At 38.7% G+C, this 21,056-nt stretch overlaps 2 protein-coding genes across 5 annotated transcripts in view; both read left to right on the top strand.

Annotated features, from left to right (window-relative positions):
* The window catches only part of LOC107726030 (protein Wnt-5b), an 83,580-nt gene extending 69,686 nt beyond the window's left edge, over nt 1-13,894 (top strand). For 3 of the 4 annotated variants that reach the window (XM_016535495.1, XM_016535497.1, XM_016535496.1), the window contains exons 2-5: nt 1,543-1,673; nt 2,251-2,498; nt 4,857-5,149; nt 12,104-13,894. In XM_016535495.1, coding sequence (XP_016390981.1) covers nt 1,582-1,673; nt 2,251-2,498; nt 4,857-5,149; nt 12,104-12,562 — 1,092 coding nt within the window. In that variant the 5' untranslated portion in view covers nt 1,543-1,581 and the 3' untranslated portion in view covers nt 12,563-13,894. Of the gene's footprint in view, nt 1-1,502; nt 1,674-2,250; nt 2,499-4,856; nt 5,150-12,103 lie in introns of those variants that run through there. The other variant, XM_016535494.1, reaches the window with a different exon arrangement.
* A 2,002-nt stretch (nt 13,895-15,896) lies between these two features.
* The window catches only part of LOC107726009 (adiponectin receptor protein 2-like), a 38,149-nt gene continuing 32,989 nt past the window's right edge, over nt 15,897-21,056 (top strand). The window contains exon 1 of the mRNA XM_016535462.1: nt 15,897-16,000. The gene's annotated coding sequence lies outside the window, so the exon portion shown is untranslated. The remainder of the gene's footprint in view (nt 16,001-21,056) is intronic.

Below are 21,056 nucleotides of genomic sequence, written 5' to 3'. Positions count from 1 at the left end.
CGTCCAATAAATCCTAGTGTTTTACATTATTATATACAGGTACGTTGATTTTGACATTGTATTTACAAAAACGGAAGAAACCGCATTAGTACAGTAACGATGCAGTAATTATAAGCACCGCACAGTGTAAAGTAAAATAAACAGAATTTATTGCGCACTGTGCGTCAGGGTCCCAGGGTGAGGGAGGGACGTGGAGACGAGCCCAGGTCTGCGTAAAGGTGATGGCTGGGCGTGTGGATTAGAGGAGATGAAAGGGTCCGGAGAGGCGCTTTATCATGCACAGACTGCTCGGAAATTGAGTGGCGTCTCTCACACCAATTCTGACATGTCTGCACTCAAAAGAGAGGTGTGGGGGTGATGCTGGAACGGCACAGGGCTCTCTACAATTCCCAAACCTCTCCAAGAGTCTGGAGCTGTAAAACACTCATTATATTTGCATTCCTTACACCGGACTTCTGAAGGATAGGGTGCAATGTGGCTGTTTATGTCTGCGATGTTGGTTATCAGCTGTAAATTCGTCTAAAACGGGTGTGCTGATAAAACTTTCCCCACATTATATCCCGGTTTAGTCTTGGTTGCTGAAGTGTGAGTGGATATCTCATGCCCAAGTGCGTTTAATGCAACTGCGTCTTTTATGTGCATAGTGATTTAGAGGGTAGCAGGAGTTGAACTGTCAAAGATCACATGCGTGGCTTTTATTCCTCATGTCAAACTGGGATTTTTTTGTTTCCCCCTTGTTCGGATTTATTGCGGTAAACTATAGAGCTAAAACGAATGGAGATTATACGCATGTGAACTTTGATGGAAGAATGATATTTTCCAAGCCGTTAACTCTTTTATTCCATCTCCCTCTGTGAACTTTTGACTTTTTGATTTTCATAGAAATGCTTCGCGAGAATCTCAAGCTCCTCTTAATGCGTGCGTTGTCTCGTAATTTACCATAAGTGCAAAACGCGCTCTTGCGCGCCGGAGAATCAAAGCTCTGCCGCGAATCGGATTCTCATCTGCTGCCCTCTTGTGTTGTTTGGCCTCCCCAAATTCCTCACCAGTTCCTCGGCTCCCCTCGCGCTCCTCCTCCTCTTCATTGTGTCCGCGTCAAAACGAAGGGGGTGCGCTGAAGTGCGAGCAGAAGGAGGGAGGGTTAAGTTGTGCCATCGGAGCGCAGAGGTGTTAGTTCACATCGAGAGAACCGGCAGAGACGGAGGGGGGAGAGAGTTTGGACTATCACCACACAGTTGCACTTATGTCTTTTCATCGTTCGTTTTAACTTCCATCCATGTGGCGCTTATGTCCATTACGCACCGACATCCACTTTCGTTGCGTTTTATGAAGCGGAGTTTGAAAAGAACATTCTCAACAGATGTCAGACTCCGTTAGTGCCTCAGGTCATCTAGGTGTTTTTTACGCACAGCTGGTGTTTAAAACTGAGCTGGGGCGAAATTGAGGGGGTTCAGAGGCACTGGACTTTCTTTTTTTATTCAAGTTACTAAAGGAAGCAGCTCCTCCAAGTGGATTACTATAATTTCCTAAATGTTTCCCCAGAGGAGGCTCTTCACGTTTCCATTTCTTGGACGAGGAAGGATGGATGTGAGAATGAACCAAGGACACCTACTTTTGGCAGTGACTCTCATCTTCTGCAACTCACAGCTGCTGGTGGTCGCCAACTCATGGTGGTAAGATCAGATTGTATTTGCAAACGAATCTAGGTTACATATCTATATTTCTAAAGAATATCTTATTGAGTTATGTGTCTTTGTGAAGGATGAAACAATGCATAAGAAAACTGTTAGCTGAGAACAAATGTGAAGGCTTTGTCACAATATTTACCTTGGGCAACAAATGGTCAAACTGTTTGTAAATAAGGTCATTCAAGGCAACATGTCCTGAGGACAACAGGTTTTTCCAACAGTTTTCTATTTGATAATAAGTTACAGACACCATTAAAGCTGTGCAATCCATAACTTAATATCACAAAAAATGAATTTGCTTGAAATTAAACTGGCACATTATTATTGCAGTGAATCACAGGTTTTGTGTAGGTTGAGTTTGACGTACTCACGTAAAAATAGTACAATATTTACTACTACAATATCTTATTGCATTCTCCAAAAAAAAAAAAAAAAGACACCACATGAGTATAGCCTAATTAAGTTTTACACTATAAATAATGATTTTGTGTCATGCATGCTGCAGGTTAGTTGTCCACACTGTATTTGGCTGATGGTCTGTGCTTTGGTCTTACTTTCTCAGGTCATTAGCCATGAACCCCATCCAGAGACCGGAGATGTACATCATTGGAGCACAACCTCTGTGCAGCCAGCTGACGGGCCTGTCTCAGGGTCAGAGGAAGCTCTGCCAGCTCTATCAGGACCATATGGTTTATATCGGAGAGGGGGCAAAGACGGGCATCAAGGAGTGTCAGTATCAGTTCAGGCAAAGGCGATGGAACTGTAGCACGGTGGACAACACATCTGTGTTCGGCCGCGTCATGCAGATAGGTGAGTCAATGTGATGATGCTTACAATGCACTCAAAACAAGTATCTAAATTGATTAATTGCATGCAGCTTTTGAATGCATGCCTACTTTGACATTTCAGACCATAGTGTACTTTTGAATTAGAAGGGTCTACAAATAGTTCATGTATTTTGTTCAGAATTGTCAACTATTAATGAAAGTTCTTAAGTAAATAGTCACATGACTAGCTGTTTAATTCTAGTTTGCCCTTCTGAAAGATGATATCTTTATCATAGCTTCATAAAAAGAATACATAAAACATGTAAAATGTATGTATATCTGCCATATTTTGTAGATATATTATTTAAGGGTCTATTATTTTTTTTGTCTATTTATGTTCTATTTTAGTGTCTGTCATATGAATCATGATCACAATGCATGTAAACAAAAGTGGTCAAGTTTTATAGAGACTATTTCAAATTGAGAGACTATTTTAAATGAGACGGGGAATATAAATATCCATTTGTTCTTGTATTATCTTCAAAAATATATGAAATTATGGTACTTTGTTTGCCAACTTTTTATTGAGCAACTGGGCAATTTTAAAAACGCATTAAAAAACAAATAACGCATATAAGCGCATGCTTTAATAAACGTTTTTGGTAAAGGTATAGTTTTGTTTAGTTATATGTAGCCTACATGTAAAGTGTAAATGGTGCTCGCTCAGCATGCATTGAACTGCTCCCCGTGAGACTTTACGCGCTGCGCTCTTGACATCAGTTTGGTGATTTTCATAAAACATTGTTTGTTATTTAAAAATAATGGATGGTCTATATTAGTTTATGCATGCATGTTTGCATTCGTGCAGATCTTTTATACAGCATATTTAAATGAATAAAGTTTCTCCAGATTGTCAATCCTTCATGTAGCCTGTAAGCAGCGTCAATCGAATGCATGCTCGTTTGCGTGTTGATCTCTCACAGAAGACAGCGCTCGTTGCCGCAATTGAGTGTTAGTTCCGCTCATCAGTGAAACAAGGTGTAAGACGCGACATGCCCCCCCAAATAGCACGGGACTTATTTGCAGTCAATCGCGAGGTTTATATTGAGGTGTTAGTCGGGCCATTGTCCAGCGTCGCTTTTGAAATGCAATGACACGATGACACAGAGTCGGGATATCCGGGACTCTATTTGAAGTCTGGGCACCAAAGGCCAATAAAAGTGGCCCTCCGAATTCAATAGGCGCATCTCTGGAATGCAGGTACACACCCGTTTACACGCGCCGCTTTGTGTGTTTGATACTGTGAAACCGGCAACGAATTTTGATACAATTTTAAAATACTTTCCTCTTTCTGTATAGTGCGTTCTATCTATCTATCTATCTATCTAAACGTTACTCTAAAATGTAGCCCTAAAAATAATCTAAAAGTCCAATACTTTCCTCTTTATTAGTTAAAAATGTATCGATCTATCTATCCAAAATTTGCTCTACAGTAGGCTAAGTAGTTTGATCTATATTTTGACATACTGAAAGTAGAGCTGAAAAACCATAAAATCAAGTAAATTAATGTAAAATTGACAAGCTTGGGGTGAAACATTAACATTATAAGCCTTCTGCTCCTGTCATACATTTTTGTTCTTTTTTAATACACAAAACAGTTTCTTGTGGTCCGTCTGGTCAGGGGCAAGTTCACTTTCATTAATGCATTGAGGAAGGCCGGATCATTAAAAAGGAATTCTCAAGGCCTGGAGTTTAAAAAACATTTTGTTTGACAAATTTCCTCTCATAATTACTGTGTCGCTGAGCATTGATACAAAGTGCTTATCTCTAAATATGGTTGTACCAGCACTTTTTAACATGTTTAAACAGCTTTTAAACGTTAAACGCTATTAACTGTATTGCCTGTGCTGTTGAGGTATGTGAAATCTGCATTCCAGATGGCTTATTAGATGGGGAAAAAATCAGGTAACACATGCACAACAGATGCGAAAAAGAGCACAAATTTTATAAACCTAGCGCCTCTTTGGCAGGAAAGCTTTGCAGGTTATCGTATGCCTCATATCAAGTGTACCAACACTGGAAAACCTGTCCCTTTTCGCTTGCGTTTCAATATATATCCATTGAGATATATATACAACAATGGAACAATGAATCAGTGCTGTCTATGTACATGCACATGTTTCTGATAATCTTATCTCTCACTGCAGGGCTTACAAGAAAGATTGTTACCATCTGTGGGGTTCTGGAAATGAGTTGTTGTACTCTTTGCCTTACTTCCTAAGTGAATAATCAAGAAAAATAGTGTACTGAAGAGTTGTGGATGATTTAACAAAGTGATTTGCAGCCGGTGGAATGTCGTCTGTGTTCTAATTATGTGTGTGTGTGTGTGTGTCTTCTGCAGGCAGCAGAGAAACAGCTTTTACTTATGCCATCAGCGCAGCGGGTGTCGTGAATGCGGTGAGTCGGGCGTGCCGTGAGGGTGAGCTTTCCACCTGTGGCTGCAGCCGAGCGGCTCGTCCCAGAGACCTCCCGAGAGACTGGCTATGGGGCGGCTGCGGGGACAACGTCAACTACGGCTACCGTTTCGCTCGGGAGTTTGTGGACGCCCGCGAGCGTGAGAAAAACTACCCACGTGGATCTGTCGAACATGCACGCACGCTTATGAACGTACAGAACAATGAAGCCGGGAGAATGGTGAGGAAATGAACACACACATCAGTTAATGATCTATTGATAGATGGAAATTATTGGATAATAGCAAGCGTCTCCACAGTATCTTGACCCATTCTGTGGGCGTTAAGTCCACTATGATCCACCTAATTTCATTTTGTGCAAGAGTCTACAGTGCACTGGTTTGGTTAAGGTGTGTTTCTTTATGATTCACAACTGTTGCAACCTCTATTATGATATTGAGAAATAAGAGCCCAGATGTACACTTGAATGGATAAACACAGCTTTAGATATGTTTGTGAATAAACCAAAGGCAGCCCTAATGTCTCATGCAGATCACCACAAACACAGTAACAAACACAGTTACTTCATTCTCCCTCTGTTGTTGAGTGAATGTGTTTACTTAGCTATACTCTGGGACCACAATTGTCTTTAGAAGTTATGTCTGACAAAATCAGATGTTCTCAAAGGTAAAATGATTCATAATTTTTAAGGGGTGGGGTTAGTGTGTGGTCTATAGTAGTTATATTTAACTTTTAGGGATGTGCATTAACATCTATTTTTTTTTTATTGACTAGTCAGTGAGTTGCCTGAACAACTAGTCAGTTCAAAGTCCATTTTTAGTTAAGATGCGGTCACATTTGCTGTTGTTTTGTGAGTTTTTGCAGACAAAAACCAGTTGGTTTAATAGGAAGCCACACGATTGGGAGTTTTCCTCATGCATATTTCTCGATGTTTTCAAGTTCTCTTAAATTTCTAACATAATGCTGCTTGGTTAAGTGACTGAGCTGTGCTTCATACGTCGCAACACTATTGATAACAGACAAGAACTTTTTGGCCTGCAACATTTTGGTAATGTGACCACACCATTATGCTAGTTTGGACTCACCTGACTGGATGTGTGTACTCTTTATAATAAGACAGAATGGAATATACCTAAAAACATAATCCTTGTGAAAGGACACTTAAAGACAGTGAGAAAAATTATGCAGTGGCCAAAGACGTGTGCTTTAAAGTGGATGAATTTCAAAACACAGAATTCCTATAGCTAGTGCATGGCACTTGCAACATCAAGGTTGTGGGTTTGTTTCTCAGGGAATGCATTAACTGATAAAAGTTGCTGTGGAAAAAAACGTCTGTTGTAAAATTAAAATGGCTGTCTAGCAGCATGCACACATCTGGAAATAAGCTTGTTTACCTGATTAGTCGGTTGTTGGATGATTAGTCAGTCATCAAGACTTTAACTTTGGGTTTATATAAAAATAACTGTAGTCTGTGGCATCTCTGCATTTAGATTATAGACTAGTGAGAGAGCTAATTTAATGGAAATGACCAAATGGCGCCCATGCAAAGGCTAGCGCCCTTGGAGTCTGCTGGGGGTCAGGAAGTCAAAGCGCCACCAGGGATGAAGCGTCCCATGTTTCTCTCAATCAGCATGTAGCTCAGATCTAATCTTCCTTTGGGTAATTTAATGGAGTAGTCGATGCCAGAACAAATAGTTTTTTGTGTTTTTTTTTATAAGGTGATGTGTGGTAAATATGTTTAGTCAGGAATGCTCTGACACTGCACATTTTCTTGTTGAACGACTTCTCGCTGTTTTATAGAACAGCTATACGGTGGAGGAATTATTGGAGCATTTCCAAGTATGTGAGTGTGTGTGTGTCTGGCTCCAACAAACTGTGGCCCCCCTGCCACGTTCCGGTGGGCATAAAACCCTCTCGGAGAACGCACTGCAGAATGTCACCACATCCTGCCAAAACACGCCATCAAGCTGGAATGCGTTCCTCCGTCCCTTTGCGAGTCCCACGCTTTGTCATACCACACCCCGATCCCATCCTCTTTCCCCTCAGTTATTTGAGTGCTTTTAAAACGAAGCTGCCTCATAAAAAGTCAATTTGCCTGCCGATGTGGGTGCTTGCCGTGCACAGAGCTCCGCCGCGTATGTTTGTCTTAGAGAAGATGAGTGTATTTAAGGTGTTTACAGAAGAGAGGGCCTCTTTTCTGGAGTTATGGCACATCTGAGATCCCCTGGCTCTTCTCCTGAGGAGGTCAAGGTCTGGATGGGTTCTGTACGTGCACGAGGGTGAGATTATATCTCAATTGAATCCTTTTTGTTCTTTTTTGAGTTATTGGCACCTGCTTTTTTTGGTGGAGGTGGATTTGAAGGTGTGGTGTGACCTCCGAGACTCCCTCCTCCCTGGCGTTCCCTTTCTGCGGGACCTGTTTGCCGGAGATTTGTCTTGCTTGGAAAGGCTTAGTCTTGGTGGGCTTTTGTGGAGGTGACAGAAGCGTATCGGATGCCCCTCGGTGTGGAGTCGGGATGGGCGGGGGGATGTAAGGGTGTAGTGAAAGATTGTGCGTGTGGTTCCGGCCCTGTGGGTCACAAAGGCTCGTGACCCAGACTGTACAGAGAGGAGGAGGCCTACACCCTTTATAAAGATCACCTGCTTCTGTGTGTCTTTCATTCTAAATCAACTGCAGCGGAGACTAACACACACACACCTTAATCTAAAGCACTTTATTACGCACTCACACACACGTAGGCGTAATGCATTTTAATATACTGGTAAGGCTTTCGGTCTCACTCATTCAGTGAATTTATCTGCATTACTAATGTTTGCATGCTTTTGTATTCACAGACACGCATGTTTACTTTGCATGCAAATGAGGACGAACCATATACTTCTCTTTTTTTTGTTTTTTGTTACGCAGCTAGTCAAAAGTGATTGAATCATGCTTCTTATGCTCTTATAAAACTAGCAGCATCAAACACCAGCTACATAGTATGAATAATATATAACAAATAGAGTATGTTTTACAAGAAAATAATAATAGAAAATAGTATTCCAGTCTTTCTATTTAAAAAATCTTGTTGAATTCTTTGTTACTTGCTGTAATTATTTGTGAAATTTACTAGCAGTTGAAAGTTTACTGATTGAAAATTGTTTCCTAGCTTTTTAGTTTCCTTGACTAAAATAAAATGAAAGGTTTAATAAAATGTAAGAAGTTTACCATCACCGTAATGTGGGAATTATGATCACGCAATATTAACTGATGGATCGACAGAGAATCGTCTTTCTGAGAGTCATTAAGAAATTCTGATTCTATTCTATTTAAAGAAATATGAGGTAAACATGTGAATACATAATGTGCGCACTTTTGGAGTAAAAGTTTGTATGTTGTGTAGCGAAACACTGATCAAAAATAAATGGAAGCAAACGCGATTGAGTATGTACAGGTTTGTGTCACGTTATTCTGTTCAAAATATCATCAACTCCCGATTGATTTATAATTCCGGGCAAAAATAAGTACTGTTAGTGTCACTGTAACCAAGTATTATCATTAATAGTGGTCAAATATTGAATCTGTCTGATCTCAAGGTCAAATCAGAATATTTATTGTAAAATGTTTCTGTAACAGCTGCCAAAAATAACCTATATATTTATAGCTCCACAGTGATTTGTAATACATTTACAAGAGGGGAAAAAAAAGATTGTTTTTTTTTTTTTTTAAACATCCCCTCTCTGGTTTGTTCACAAATTGCATATGTATGTATGCATGTATACTTTCCTCATTTGGGATATATATATTTTTGTATTTCGTATATTTTCTAAATTGGAAAACAGAATAAAAAAATAAAATGAAGAATGTAATATAAAAATGGAGAAAAATGAATCTTAATTATTTTATTTTTTTTACATTGTACCTAAAAATGAAACAGATTTACTTGCAATTTTTTAATGCTTTTAGGTTTTAAAAAAATGATTTGCTTAAATGAATCATTTTTACCTTTGATGATGTCCTCAAAGTATTGTTTTGCCAGATTTAGTCCCCAATGTGTAGCTGAATTAACCTTACGTAAAAAAAAAAAAATATTATATATATTATTTTCTAAATTGGAAAACAGAATAAAAAAATAAAATGAAGAATGTAATATAAAAATGGAGAAAAATGAATCTTAATTATTTTATTTTTTTTACATTGTACCTAAAAATGAAACAGATTTACTTGCAATTTTTTAATGCTTTTAGGTTTTAAAAAAATGATTTGCTTAAATGAATCATTTTTACCTTTGATGATGTCCTCAAAGTATTGTTTTGCCAGATTTAGTCCCCAATGTGTAGCGGAATTAACCTTACGTAAAAAAAAAAAAATATATATATATATATATATAGATAGATCTTTTTAAATACGTCTCATTACTACAGATACATAGTTGGGGCCTTGAAAACTGCTACATTTTCTTAGCATAGCTCAGAGAGACTTGTATTTGTTTACTTTAGATTCTCTTTCCCGTCCCGTGTCTCTTATCTCTACACCTCCAGGGATGGTTGTTTGCTGTCTCCGCCCTAACCCCGCCCAGCAGCCGACCCTGACCCCGTCTGAGCATACTCCATTGTGCGCAGCACCGCATGCATGTCCCTTCCACGCACCGATGAGCCTGTCTATCCATCACACCTTGGTCACTTGGGCCAAAAAGAGAGAAAAGGAGGGGCGCGAAAAGGAGATAGATGAAAGTGAGGACGAATAAAAGAGTGAAACGGCGGCCTTTATGTGAACACAGTTTCAGTTGGGCGCACATGTTGCATAGAAATGCTCAAAAACCCTTTTGTGTGAGATCATTTGGATGAGGTAGCAGAACTGCCGCTTGACACGCAAGATTGTAAATAGCCCAGAATGGCTTGCGTGATGTGTGTGGGAAAGTGTGTGTGTGCGTGTTGTTTCTGGATTGCAGACAGGTATTCAGGTAGGGCTGGTGATGACAGAAACTTGAAAGGTGTTGGAACTCCCCTTAATGTCTGTGTGCGAGCAGGTAAAATGCAGGGGGCTTAAACAGCTGCCACCGGAGGGGGGTTGAAGAGCCGTGGCAGCACATCCTCAAAGACGACCGTTAAATGTTCTCACGTGAGGTGTTAAAGGGAGGAGCACTGCCTGCGCTTAAATGACAGAGAAACAGAGAGAGAAATGCCTTTAATGTTCCCTCGTTCAGGACACTAAACAGACACAAAAGACACAGCAAACAAGACACGTCACAAACCAGGGCAGGAAATACCCACGCTGGCCACCCAACCTTGATTGAGCCCAGGCGTTGTACTCATTAGCTTGTTTTTGTGTTTGTCGGTGAGACGCAACGCACTTGGTACGGCCCGTTGTGGGTAGTTAATGAAAAGTAATAGTCTATTAATGTTACATGTTAAATAATTCAAAAGGAAAGGGAAGAACAGCCGTTAGTTTAGTATGACAATATGTCGAGCGCTTCTTTATTGATTCAGCTGGGGGTTTCATTGAATTTAATCAGCAGGAAGTCTGCTGTCAGTGGTCTCGGGACTGTCTGTGTGTTCTAGAGCTGAATGACTATTCATCCCATTGTTCTCCAAACGCTCTCACTGCGGCTTTCTGTTTGTAAAGGGACCGTAAACTCAAAGGCCTCTGGAGGCCCCGCCAGGTTCAAACGGACTGGTGCACTGAACACATTTGGCCTCTTGAGGGCGCCGTTGTTCCATCAACGTCTGTTTTGCAGCTGTTGATGGTACTATTGTTGTATTCCCTAAAGAAAATTTATTAATTCAATAAAATAAATAAGTAAATCAATTGTGGTTGCTAAGAATAGCAGTAAAGATATATGGTTGCTAGGATATTCCAGATGGTTGCTTCCTATCTGTGACCCTGGGCCACAAAACCAGTCGTAAGGGTCAATTTTTGTAAATTGAGATTTATACATCACATGAAAGCGAAATAAATAAGCTTTCCATTGATGTATTGTTTGTTAGGATAGGACAATATCTGGCCGAGATACAACTATGTGAAAATCTGGAATCTGAGGGTGCAAAAAAATCTAAAAATTGAGAAAATCGTCTTTAAAGTTGTCCAAATTAAGTCATTAGCAATGCATATTAGTAATCAAAAATTAAGTTTTGATATATTTATGGTAGGAAATTTACAAAATATCTTCATGGAACATGATCTTTACTTAATACCCTAATGATTTTTGGCATAAAAGAAAAATCGATAATTTTGACCCATACAGTGTATTGTTGGCTATTTCTGCAAATATATCTGTGCTACTTATGACTGGTTTTGTAGTCCAGGGCCACATATAAAAAAAAGTAATAACGCAACTCTATAAATCACGTTAGAAGCACTTGTCAGTTTCATTGTCCCCAACACAAATATATACATAATTTTTAATTATTATATATTTATTACTATTATATTCATTATTGTATATAATTTTATTGATTTCATATTTAGATTTTTAAATAGTAATTTTACATTTATTGTTTATTTTATTAAAATAAATCAAATGAAAATAAAAATTTCAAAACAAATGTTCAAAATATTATTTATTTATTTATTTTTGACGGATCGACTTAATATTCATTTAAATTTCCAAATGTAAATATATGTTTACATTTATACTTTTATTATTTAATATTTATTTTAAAATGTTTACAAAAATAGTATTTATTATAATCTTTCATATTTCACACATCTTTACCATATTTTCATATACATGTTTAAGTTTTCTTTGCAAAGAAAAGTTGCAATAATAGCTGAAAATTAAAACTTTTTTTTATAATTATACAGGAAACTGCAAGACAGACATAAATTCATACACTTTAACTCTTTTTGGTGAAAAATGATGGCATACGTGGCAAAATATTATTTATTAGTTTATCATTTTCAGCCCTTTTCTGCTGATACTTCCAAACTATTGTTCTTACAATTTAGACAATATTAGCCAGCTGAATCATTTTACCAGATGAAAAGTTGACATGATAAAAGGCATGATTCAGGCAATATTTCTTTAGTGCTTATTTGTATAACTAAAACAATATTAGATGTCACCAGTGGAAAGTAAGCATGGACATTTTTGGTATTCAAGCTGGAAAAACTCATTTTTTATACTTCTATAATTATAAGTAACATTGTCTTGAAATATTCTCACAACACTTCTAATTCTTTCTCCACTCACAGGCAGTGTACAATCTGGCCAACGTCGCATGCAAGTGTCACGGAGTCTCCGGCTCATGCAGCCTGAAAACCTGTTGGCTCCAGCTGGCCGACTTCCGCCGTGTGGGAGAGTTCCTGAAAGAGAAGTACGACAGCGCCGCCGCCATGCGCATCAGCCGACGAGGCAAGCTGGAGCTGGTCAACAACCGCTTTAACCCCCCGACGAGCGAGGACCTGGTCTACATCGACCCCAGCCCGGACTACTGCCTGCGTAACGAGACCACCGGCTCTCTGGGCACCCAGGACCGCCTGTGCAACAAGACCTCGGAGGGCATGGACGGCTGCGAGCTCATGTGCTGCGGTCGTGGTTACGACCAGTTCAAGACCTACAAACACGAGCGCTGCCACTGCAAGTTCCACTGGTGCTGCTACGTCAAGTGCAAGCGCTGCACGTCGCTCGTAGACCAGTTTGTGTGCAAGTAGCAGCCTAGGGACGGGACAGACGCCCTGGAGAGGCACTGAGCAATTAGCGGGAGAGGAACGAGACCTTTAACGGACCCACAGGGGGAACTTAGAGATAATTAAATGTAAAATGATATATTAAATAGCAACAAATTAAAGTATATAAATAAGTGTACGTGTGCCGTTGATAGTAATTTAATGACCTTTTCTGACTCAAGAATCAAAAGTTGGACGTCATTGATGAAAAGGAGGCACCGGTGTGATGTTTCTTGGCTCAAGCTGTTGTTCTCTCGATGTTTGAATTCAGAGAGGCACGAACTGTTTGCTTGTTCTAAAAAGAAGAGCCTAAGCTCTTTAGAGACTCTAGAAATGGTAGAGATGCAAAAAGAGGACGGAGAACAACGGCTCGTCGCCCATCACCTTTTCCAGACCTTTGGCCCGCCGCTGATTCACCTCCACAAACACACACCACCTTGCCGATATCAGAGCTCTTAAGAACCTTGAGTCAGAGAAATGTGGAATTATCGGACATTGTGTTCCATGATGTCATAAAGATCCTATGACAAGAACAGAATGCTGCCTGTTACCCGTCACACAAGCATTTCTGCTAAGAAACCTGTAGAGACGTGTGAAAGATGAAACCAGGAACGTTTTTACCTGAATTGGAGCGACACGCACACACAAAACTCCCTTTATTCTTCCAAAATCATTCGATTTGTATCCTTCATATAGGCTTTCAAAAGTCTGTTATGAACCTTTGATGCATTTCAGGGGCTTCCATACATCATATCTTGGAATTACATCTAATCTGGAGCAGAGAATATTGTGTTTGTTCTGTCACTGTCTTTGTCATTGCTGGATGAAACGGTTCAAAGCCTCACGGTAATGAATGTGTGTCTGGTAAATGAAAATAGGAAAAAAATAAAAATCAAGGCTACATGATAAGGACTGCAAAAACTATTATTGTAACCAAATACTAGTGGTTCAGATTATATTTTATTAATTGCTTCTCATTTTATACATCATATGTATTGTTCTGATTATTATTTTTTGATAAAGAAGCTTTTTTCTGGGGACTTATATGCTAGCAGAGAAGATATTACTGGCCGCTGGATGGATCGGGCGATCATAGCCGAGCTCTCCCACTGTCAGGCCACAGAACAGGACAATAAGATCTTTTGCTCATTCATGAGTGTTTTGGAGGAAAACTACACTTGTAAATAACAGTCAGTCAGTCATATATGCCATTAACACTTACGGTCTCTCTCACATGTCACTCCACAGTTTGTTTGCTGCCCTGTGATCATATGCTTGTTGTGTGTATTCCCCCTCATTCAAACCAGTAATATTAAAAATATGAATAGTGATTATTATCACCTGCTCTGCTGCTTTACTTCTGTTTAACTCTCTGTGTTTGTTCTGTTTGATTTGTGGAATGACTTCATCACATTTATGACCAGGGTTATAGATTGCATAAAGTTATATGTGCTTAAGTCATTAAAATGCTGCTCTTATTATCTATTCTGCTGATATGGTCAAGCATTTTTGGTATCATACATTATCTGTGTGTTGTAAACTAAATATAATGTAACCTTTACACTTACACTCAATATTTTTCATACAGGCAGTGATCATGTGATCAGTTAGTTAGGGTAGAGCCATATTTAATTTTTGACAGGAATAAAAATTAGGCTGTGAAGGATAGAAGTGCATGCGTTTAATGGATTGTACTGCCATTTAACAACATACCGATTATTTAGCTGATGAAACGTCAGTTTTAAAAGTTGTGAGTTGTGAATATTATGTGATCTAGGGGACACTTATACAGTGTGTGCCTTTTCTAAAGACTCTTAAGTCTATCCATCAGTGCCTCGTTTTCAATATGGCATCTAACCTGAAAGGTCTGTGTTGCTCAAGTCGTGATTTATGGAGAAGTCGCAGGGTGGGGCGGCACTTGCTTTTCTTTAAACCTAACCAAACACCAACATCTCAATTCAAATTCCAGTTCCTTGGTTCACACCTTCTTTTTCACTGGTCCGGACTAGTTTCGATACTGCCGTTTGTCTGCAGTTCCCACCACATTATTAGTAGATCAGCTCACTGGTTTTGTTATGCAATTAGTAGACACTGGCACGAACTGCATGTACTTTGTGAACCGCATGCAGGTTGGGAGAGTTTCCAGTGACTCTGGCTCAATACCATGCACAGAAAGTATTGACAGGTGCAGATCTGTCTGTATGCCCTCCTCTAACATCTGTTTTGCAAATAGGTGAGTTTTTTTTTTCATTTGGATGGTTATCAGCTTCATTTAATGTTGGGCCGGAACACAGAGGCTTATGTTCCACTTACTTAGTTTCTCATTGGGTTTGTATGGTCAAATGATAAACCATGACCTGAGCTGGTTTAGACTGGAAATTCTCTAGAAAGCTCATATAGGCCAAAACACCACAGGAAACATATAACCACATACAGCCCGAGACCACTATTGAAACTAGCGCTTACATTTAGCATTTTTCTGCATTTATTTATTTTTCCTTTTTTTTTTTTTTTGCTTTAATACATATTTCATATTACAAATTATATTATCATATCATATTTTCTTGAATTCTTACACATATTTCTGTGTCCATATTTTATATTTTTAAATCCTAAAACTTTGTTTATTAGACATCATTAAATCACACTTTGATTGTCGTCATAAAAAAGTGTATGTGGTGTACTGTAGTAACCTATATTCTCACCTACATACAGACTTAAGTCTTGATTAGTGATAATGGTCAAAGCCTAGGTATAATTTCTCAATAAAGATCATAGTACATTTTCTCTATAACCTTTGTCATCGATTACATCATTAGTAAATCAAGCAGGCTACTTTCCAACATTGCACTGCTGTTAGCACTGATATCATATCTGAATAGCTGATAGGCAGGGATGTCACTGCAGGACTCGAGAGTATTCCTCAATATTCACAGTAGCAGTCAATCAATATGGGTTGTTTAAAGATAGATTTGTAAACTTTGCCTAAATTTGTCTCCCTCTCAATCTTATCAATATTTGGTTACATCCTTATATGACAATATCCTAATGGTTGTGACTAATATTTTTTCTAAACGAATAAATGAAGTTGTTATTATTAAAATAGGTAATATTTAAACATAAAATAAAATTTTATATATAAATATACAGTGATGCTGAAAGAAAACATGAAACCCACAAACAAACAAGTCACCCGCGGACTACAAATCCCGTCAAACCAGTCATCCTGAAACTCGGTCACGTGATCTATCCGCGCATTCTGATTGGCCACTCTGCCCTCACGCGAGGGGCGTCACATTGAAACGCAGCGATATCCAGAAAATCCAGCCAGATCGAGTCAGTCAGTCAGTCCACTGGATCCGCAGCGCCGCTCCGACAAAAACACACGCTTGAAGGACAACCGCTCGCCGCTTACGCAGACAGGTGAGCAGAAACCCGACACCCCCATGTAGTCGTTGGAGTATATTTTAGGGTGTTTCTGACTGTATTTCTGCGCTAATGAAGTTGTTTGTGTCAGTATTGCTAGCTGACTAGCTCCCGTTACTATGCTGCCTGGAACGGTCCGTCATTTGTTTTCCAGCTTTTTTCTTAACGGGAATTTGATTTTAAACGATTTAACAGATCGGTATATTATCATAGACGCGTCTAAAAGCTTCTGAAGAACGTTATGAACCTGAAGAAAGAAAGTACATGGTCTAATCCCTGTGTATTAGTCACTTTAAGACTTGTTTGTGTCAGTGTCTGAGAGGTGAGTGTGTCCACTGATGGGGCTTTTGTTTGGAGTTTTCATGCTTGTTTTGTATTTTCCCAAGTTTTCATGCCCGTAAAGAGTTCTGTCCGAGATTCACGACAATAGAAGATGCTGTTTTTGTTTGGGTTGTAAACAAAGCAGCTTCGAATTAAAGGAACAGTTCACCAAATGAAACATTCTGTCATCCTTTACTCACCCACATGTTTTTGCAAATCCGTATGAGTTTCTGTCTTCCTAAAAACACAAAAAGAGATGTTAGGCAGGATGATAACCTTAGTCACCAATCACTTTGAGTTCATGCTTTTCCCAACACAAAGAAAGTGAATGGTGACTCACTGATGCTGTCATCTTCCCTAACATCTCATTTTGTGTTTTGAGGAAGACAGAAAGTCATACAAGTTTGGAAAAACGTGAGGATGAGTAAATGATGATGGACTTGTAATTTCGGGGTAAGCACACCTTTTAAATAACAGGATTGAACTGGTAGAGGTCAAATAATGATGGACATTAGTGGAGGCGTTTTTTAATATAGTGTCAATGGAAAAAAATTGTAAGCATTCCAGTTGAAGTCTATGTTAAGCGTCAAAGTGTGAAAGTGTTTGACAGCTTGCTGTTGATCTTATTGACTTGTCATCACCGCAGGCATTTCTGACCTAGTTTTCTTTTCCCTCTCATGAGTACACAAGGTTCTTCTCATTTTTTAAATTTTTGTGAGGATGAATTCCCTCAGTCCACTTCATTATTTCAGATCCATTTCAATGTCATATTGCTGCCCAGTCATATGGTTGGTAGAGATAGACGTTAATATTTTATAAACTCAACCGATATTTCTTCTTTGTAGTGTAAATTGATTATTTATTAGGGGTTCAAGCACGCAGTGCTGAAACCCTATTGAAATCGTTAGGATTTTTATTTTTTTTATTATTATTCTTCTCCCCTAAAACTGATCGTGCAGACCAAACCGTAAGGTGCTGAAACCCTATTGAAATCGTTAGGATTTTTATTTTTTTTATTATTATTCTTCTCCCCTAAAACTGATCGTGCAGACCAAACCATAAGGCCTAGAGACTTGAAACTTGGCCAAATGATAGAGCTCAATTTGGGGAGAACCTATCAAAGTCTCAGCCCAATCGGCCAATAGGGGGCGCTACAGCGATCAAAAACGCAAAAGTGCCAATAACTCCTAAACCGCTTATTGTAGACTTCAAAATGTTACATTTTTGGAATCCTTGGGTCAAGGCAAATTTTAAATGGTCGAGTCTGATTTTGGGTCTAGGAGGTCTCGTTTTTCTGCAAATTTTAATTATGTCCAAAACCTACTTTTGCTTACTTGTTTTGTTTGTATAATTAATTACTCAACTTTTTAAATAACAGCGCAGTGTTATTTTAAGTGATACAGCAATTAGTTTACAATTCAACGGCCTAAAAATCTGATTAAAGACTCTTTCATAAAACAACTTTCTGATACAAAATTCTTAATTCATATGTTTTTATTGTTGTGATGTAATGATCACTTAGTTATTACTGTATCAAAAAGCAAAACTAAAACTTTTTTGCATACACATTATGAAACATTTAAAAAAGAATCTGTATTGCATTGGTCATAAAAAAGCAATATCAGTTGATCACTACTGTTGCAACTAGCAGGCAGCATGTTATTTTTATTACCGATATAATTGTTCATATATCTATTAAAATACTGATATTCTGGTCTATAACTCCTCCCCGAACTTCCATCTGCCCTGTATCTTGGTCTCTCATTGGCTGTAGGTCATCGCCGATGTAGTTTTCAGTCAGAAATCATTGCACACCGCGTGATTGTGAGTCGCTGACAGCTCCAGATATTAAGCATGCCAAATATTTTGCGGGCGTCGCAAAACCTGTCGGCGAGTGAAAAATCGTGCTAAAATCGTGCAGTGTGAACTCGGCATAACTCTCTGTTTTTTGTAGCAAGGTGAAGCCCTGTGTGCCGCACTTTGGATATATGTTCCAGGACAGCTAGTCATCTTGAAATAAATTGGCTATCATGGGACAGAAGTCTTGCCCCAAGCCAGTTGTACTTCCAAATAACTGGCAGCCACTCTCTCATGCATGGGATGAATGATAAATATAGTAGTGTAGTTGATCTCTACTACTAAAAAGTGCATTCGCTTTTTTTGGTTGTTGGCGAGAGACCCAATACATTGGCTATAAATAGAGCTGCTTGTCAAAGCTGCCTGCCATCAGGTAAGCGTCTTAGACCAAACACTTGCCATTTCAAATTGACTTTGCCTGTCTGTGCGTCAAGAAAGTGACAGGCACTCTTTACAGTCCTCTCATTGGCAATCGGTCCATATTGCATCCATGCACCTGACAAACATAACTTTGTGCTCAGCCAAAACGATATGACCAGGAACAAATAATAGATTCATGAGACCACGAATGCCTGTTAAATTCACCCAAAACTAATTGTATCTCAGGGCTTGAATTTCGGCGCGGGATTGCGCATAATTTAAACCATTCCCGCAAGTTTAACTTTTATAATGTGAGAAATTCCCACACAAATGTATTTGCTTCATCTCAGATCAAATTATGAAATACATCCACAGAAGCGAAAAAAGAAATCACCAGTTCAAACAGTCTGTCTTTATTTTAGAATTTAATTCCACAATTTAATTGTGCCGAAATCGGTGACCTAGCGAAAACTCTGACCAGGGGTCGCTGTTCAGCAAATGCTCGTGCGGGAGCGCGCACGTTAGATCTGATGCTGAAGCCGAATGATCAGCGTCAGAGGAGACGAGCGGTGCTGTAAAACATGTTTCATGTCTTAAGACTAAAGAAAACAAGCTAGACGTTGTCACGAGCATCTAAATGCTTATAGAAAAGAAAGGAAACATTAATGCTGCTGCTGCTGTCTGCTAATGTGTTAGTCTACTTCTAAGAATGGTTTCCGTTTTAGCTCTTGTATAACATATTCCGACTGGCGAAGTCAAACATCATTAGTGCTGGCGTGAATCTTACTGAATTTACGTTTAGCATTAGCCAGCACTTTTAAATTTGCCAAGATGTCAGGCGCTCTGGCTCCCGGTAAACATTGGACTATGGTGGCTGGTGTCTCTATTTTCACGTTCCGTACAATAGAATCACCAATAACTAGAGCACTTTGATCAGGTTTCTCAGCGGGTGCGCCACTGAGTGGGGAGAACCTGTTTGATGATTTGATCGGAATGGAAGAGTGGTGTTTTGACCCGCGACTATGCCGCCTCACAGTCAACAAGTTGCCCTGCTGCGGAGGCATTGTAACCGGTGTTGTGTCGAAATCGGTGACCTAGCGAAAACTGTGACCAGGGGTCACTGTTCAGCAAATGTTCATATGGGAGCGCGCACGTTAGATCAGACGCTGAAGCCGAATGATCAGTGTCAGAGGAGACGAGCGGTGCTGTAAAACATGTTTCATGTCTTAAGACTAAAGAAAACAAGCTAGACGTTGTCACGAGCATCTAAATGCTTATAGAAAAGAAAGGAAACATTAATGCTGCTGCTGTCTGCTAATGTGTTAGTCTACTTCTAAGAATGGTTTCCGTTTTAGCTCTTGTATAACATTATAGGCTAGCTATCAAAATGTTACCACTCTTTCATAACTGACTATAAATGTTTAATAAAGCGACTTGTTTAATAAAGTGTGATATTGAGCTCCTCTTCTTTCTATTTTATAAAGCATATTGATCAGCTGACATATTAATACAGTATAGTCTAAAAGGTCAAAATTATTTATCACAATGTTACCCCTTTTTACTCTAAGTATATAAGTCTATGTTGTTCAAACTCAAGTGATGTAAAGATTTCTCCTTTTTCCTATAGGTTTATTCTTGTTGTCTTTTGAGTAACGGTCACCAATTATTAGACAGTACAGAAATCATTACCAGAAAAAAAAGCAAATTTTTGTTATGCTTTTTAGGTTATCATTCAGAAGGTTTGTTGTTGCACCTCTAACACTGTTGAAATTTCTCCACTGTAAGTAGTCAACTTAGCTGTATAGGTAATTTCAATATAAATTGAATTAAACTGACTTAAAACATGGGCTTAATTTATTTTAAAAAGTTAAGAATTGCTTTGTAAAAACATGTTTTAATTACTTATTGATCATACCATTTTTATTTTACATTTATGTTTGCATATTACTAAGAATTTTTAACCATTAAAATTATATTTTACTGAGATTGACTCGTGAGATTTTTTTCTACCTTCTAGAGCGTTCCTAGAATAGAAGAGTTTTCATTTTAATTTCACAAGTCAAGTTAGAGATACGTTATGATTGGGTTCAAATTAGTGCTGGGCGGTATACCGGTTCATACCGAATACCGGTGTTTATTTTTGTTATGATATTAGTTTTTAAAATACCGCAATACCGTATGAGCGTAGTTTGTCTGTTAATATCACATGCACTTTTTTTTTTGTTTGTTACTCAGACGCATGCAGTGCGCTGCATGAGACAAAGTAATATAGCTAAAACAACCGCATAACCGCTCTTTAGTGTAGATGCATGTTGATTTTATCAGACGATGCCGCGATTATAAATGAGAGTGACTCCTGGTTAACATGTATTAAAAGGGGTCGTGTTTAGTCACTATTTAGTGTGGTATTTTTTTTGACAATATTCACTCATGACAGTAAAATAGGGCATTCTAAGTCAACATACTGCAGTATTTCCTCTCTCAGTAGAATCAGTAGAAAATATGGTTAACACAC

The sequence above is a fragment of the Sinocyclocheilus rhinocerous genome, unplaced genomic scaffold (genome assembly GCF_001515625.1).
Source record: "Sinocyclocheilus rhinocerous isolate Xijiao unplaced genomic scaffold, SAMN03320098_v1.1 scaffold395, whole genome shotgun sequence".
NCBI classification, from domain to species: domain Eukaryota; kingdom Metazoa; phylum Chordata; class Actinopteri; order Cypriniformes; family Cyprinidae; genus Sinocyclocheilus; species Sinocyclocheilus rhinocerous.
This window is presented reverse-complemented; position numbering and strand designations above follow the sequence as displayed.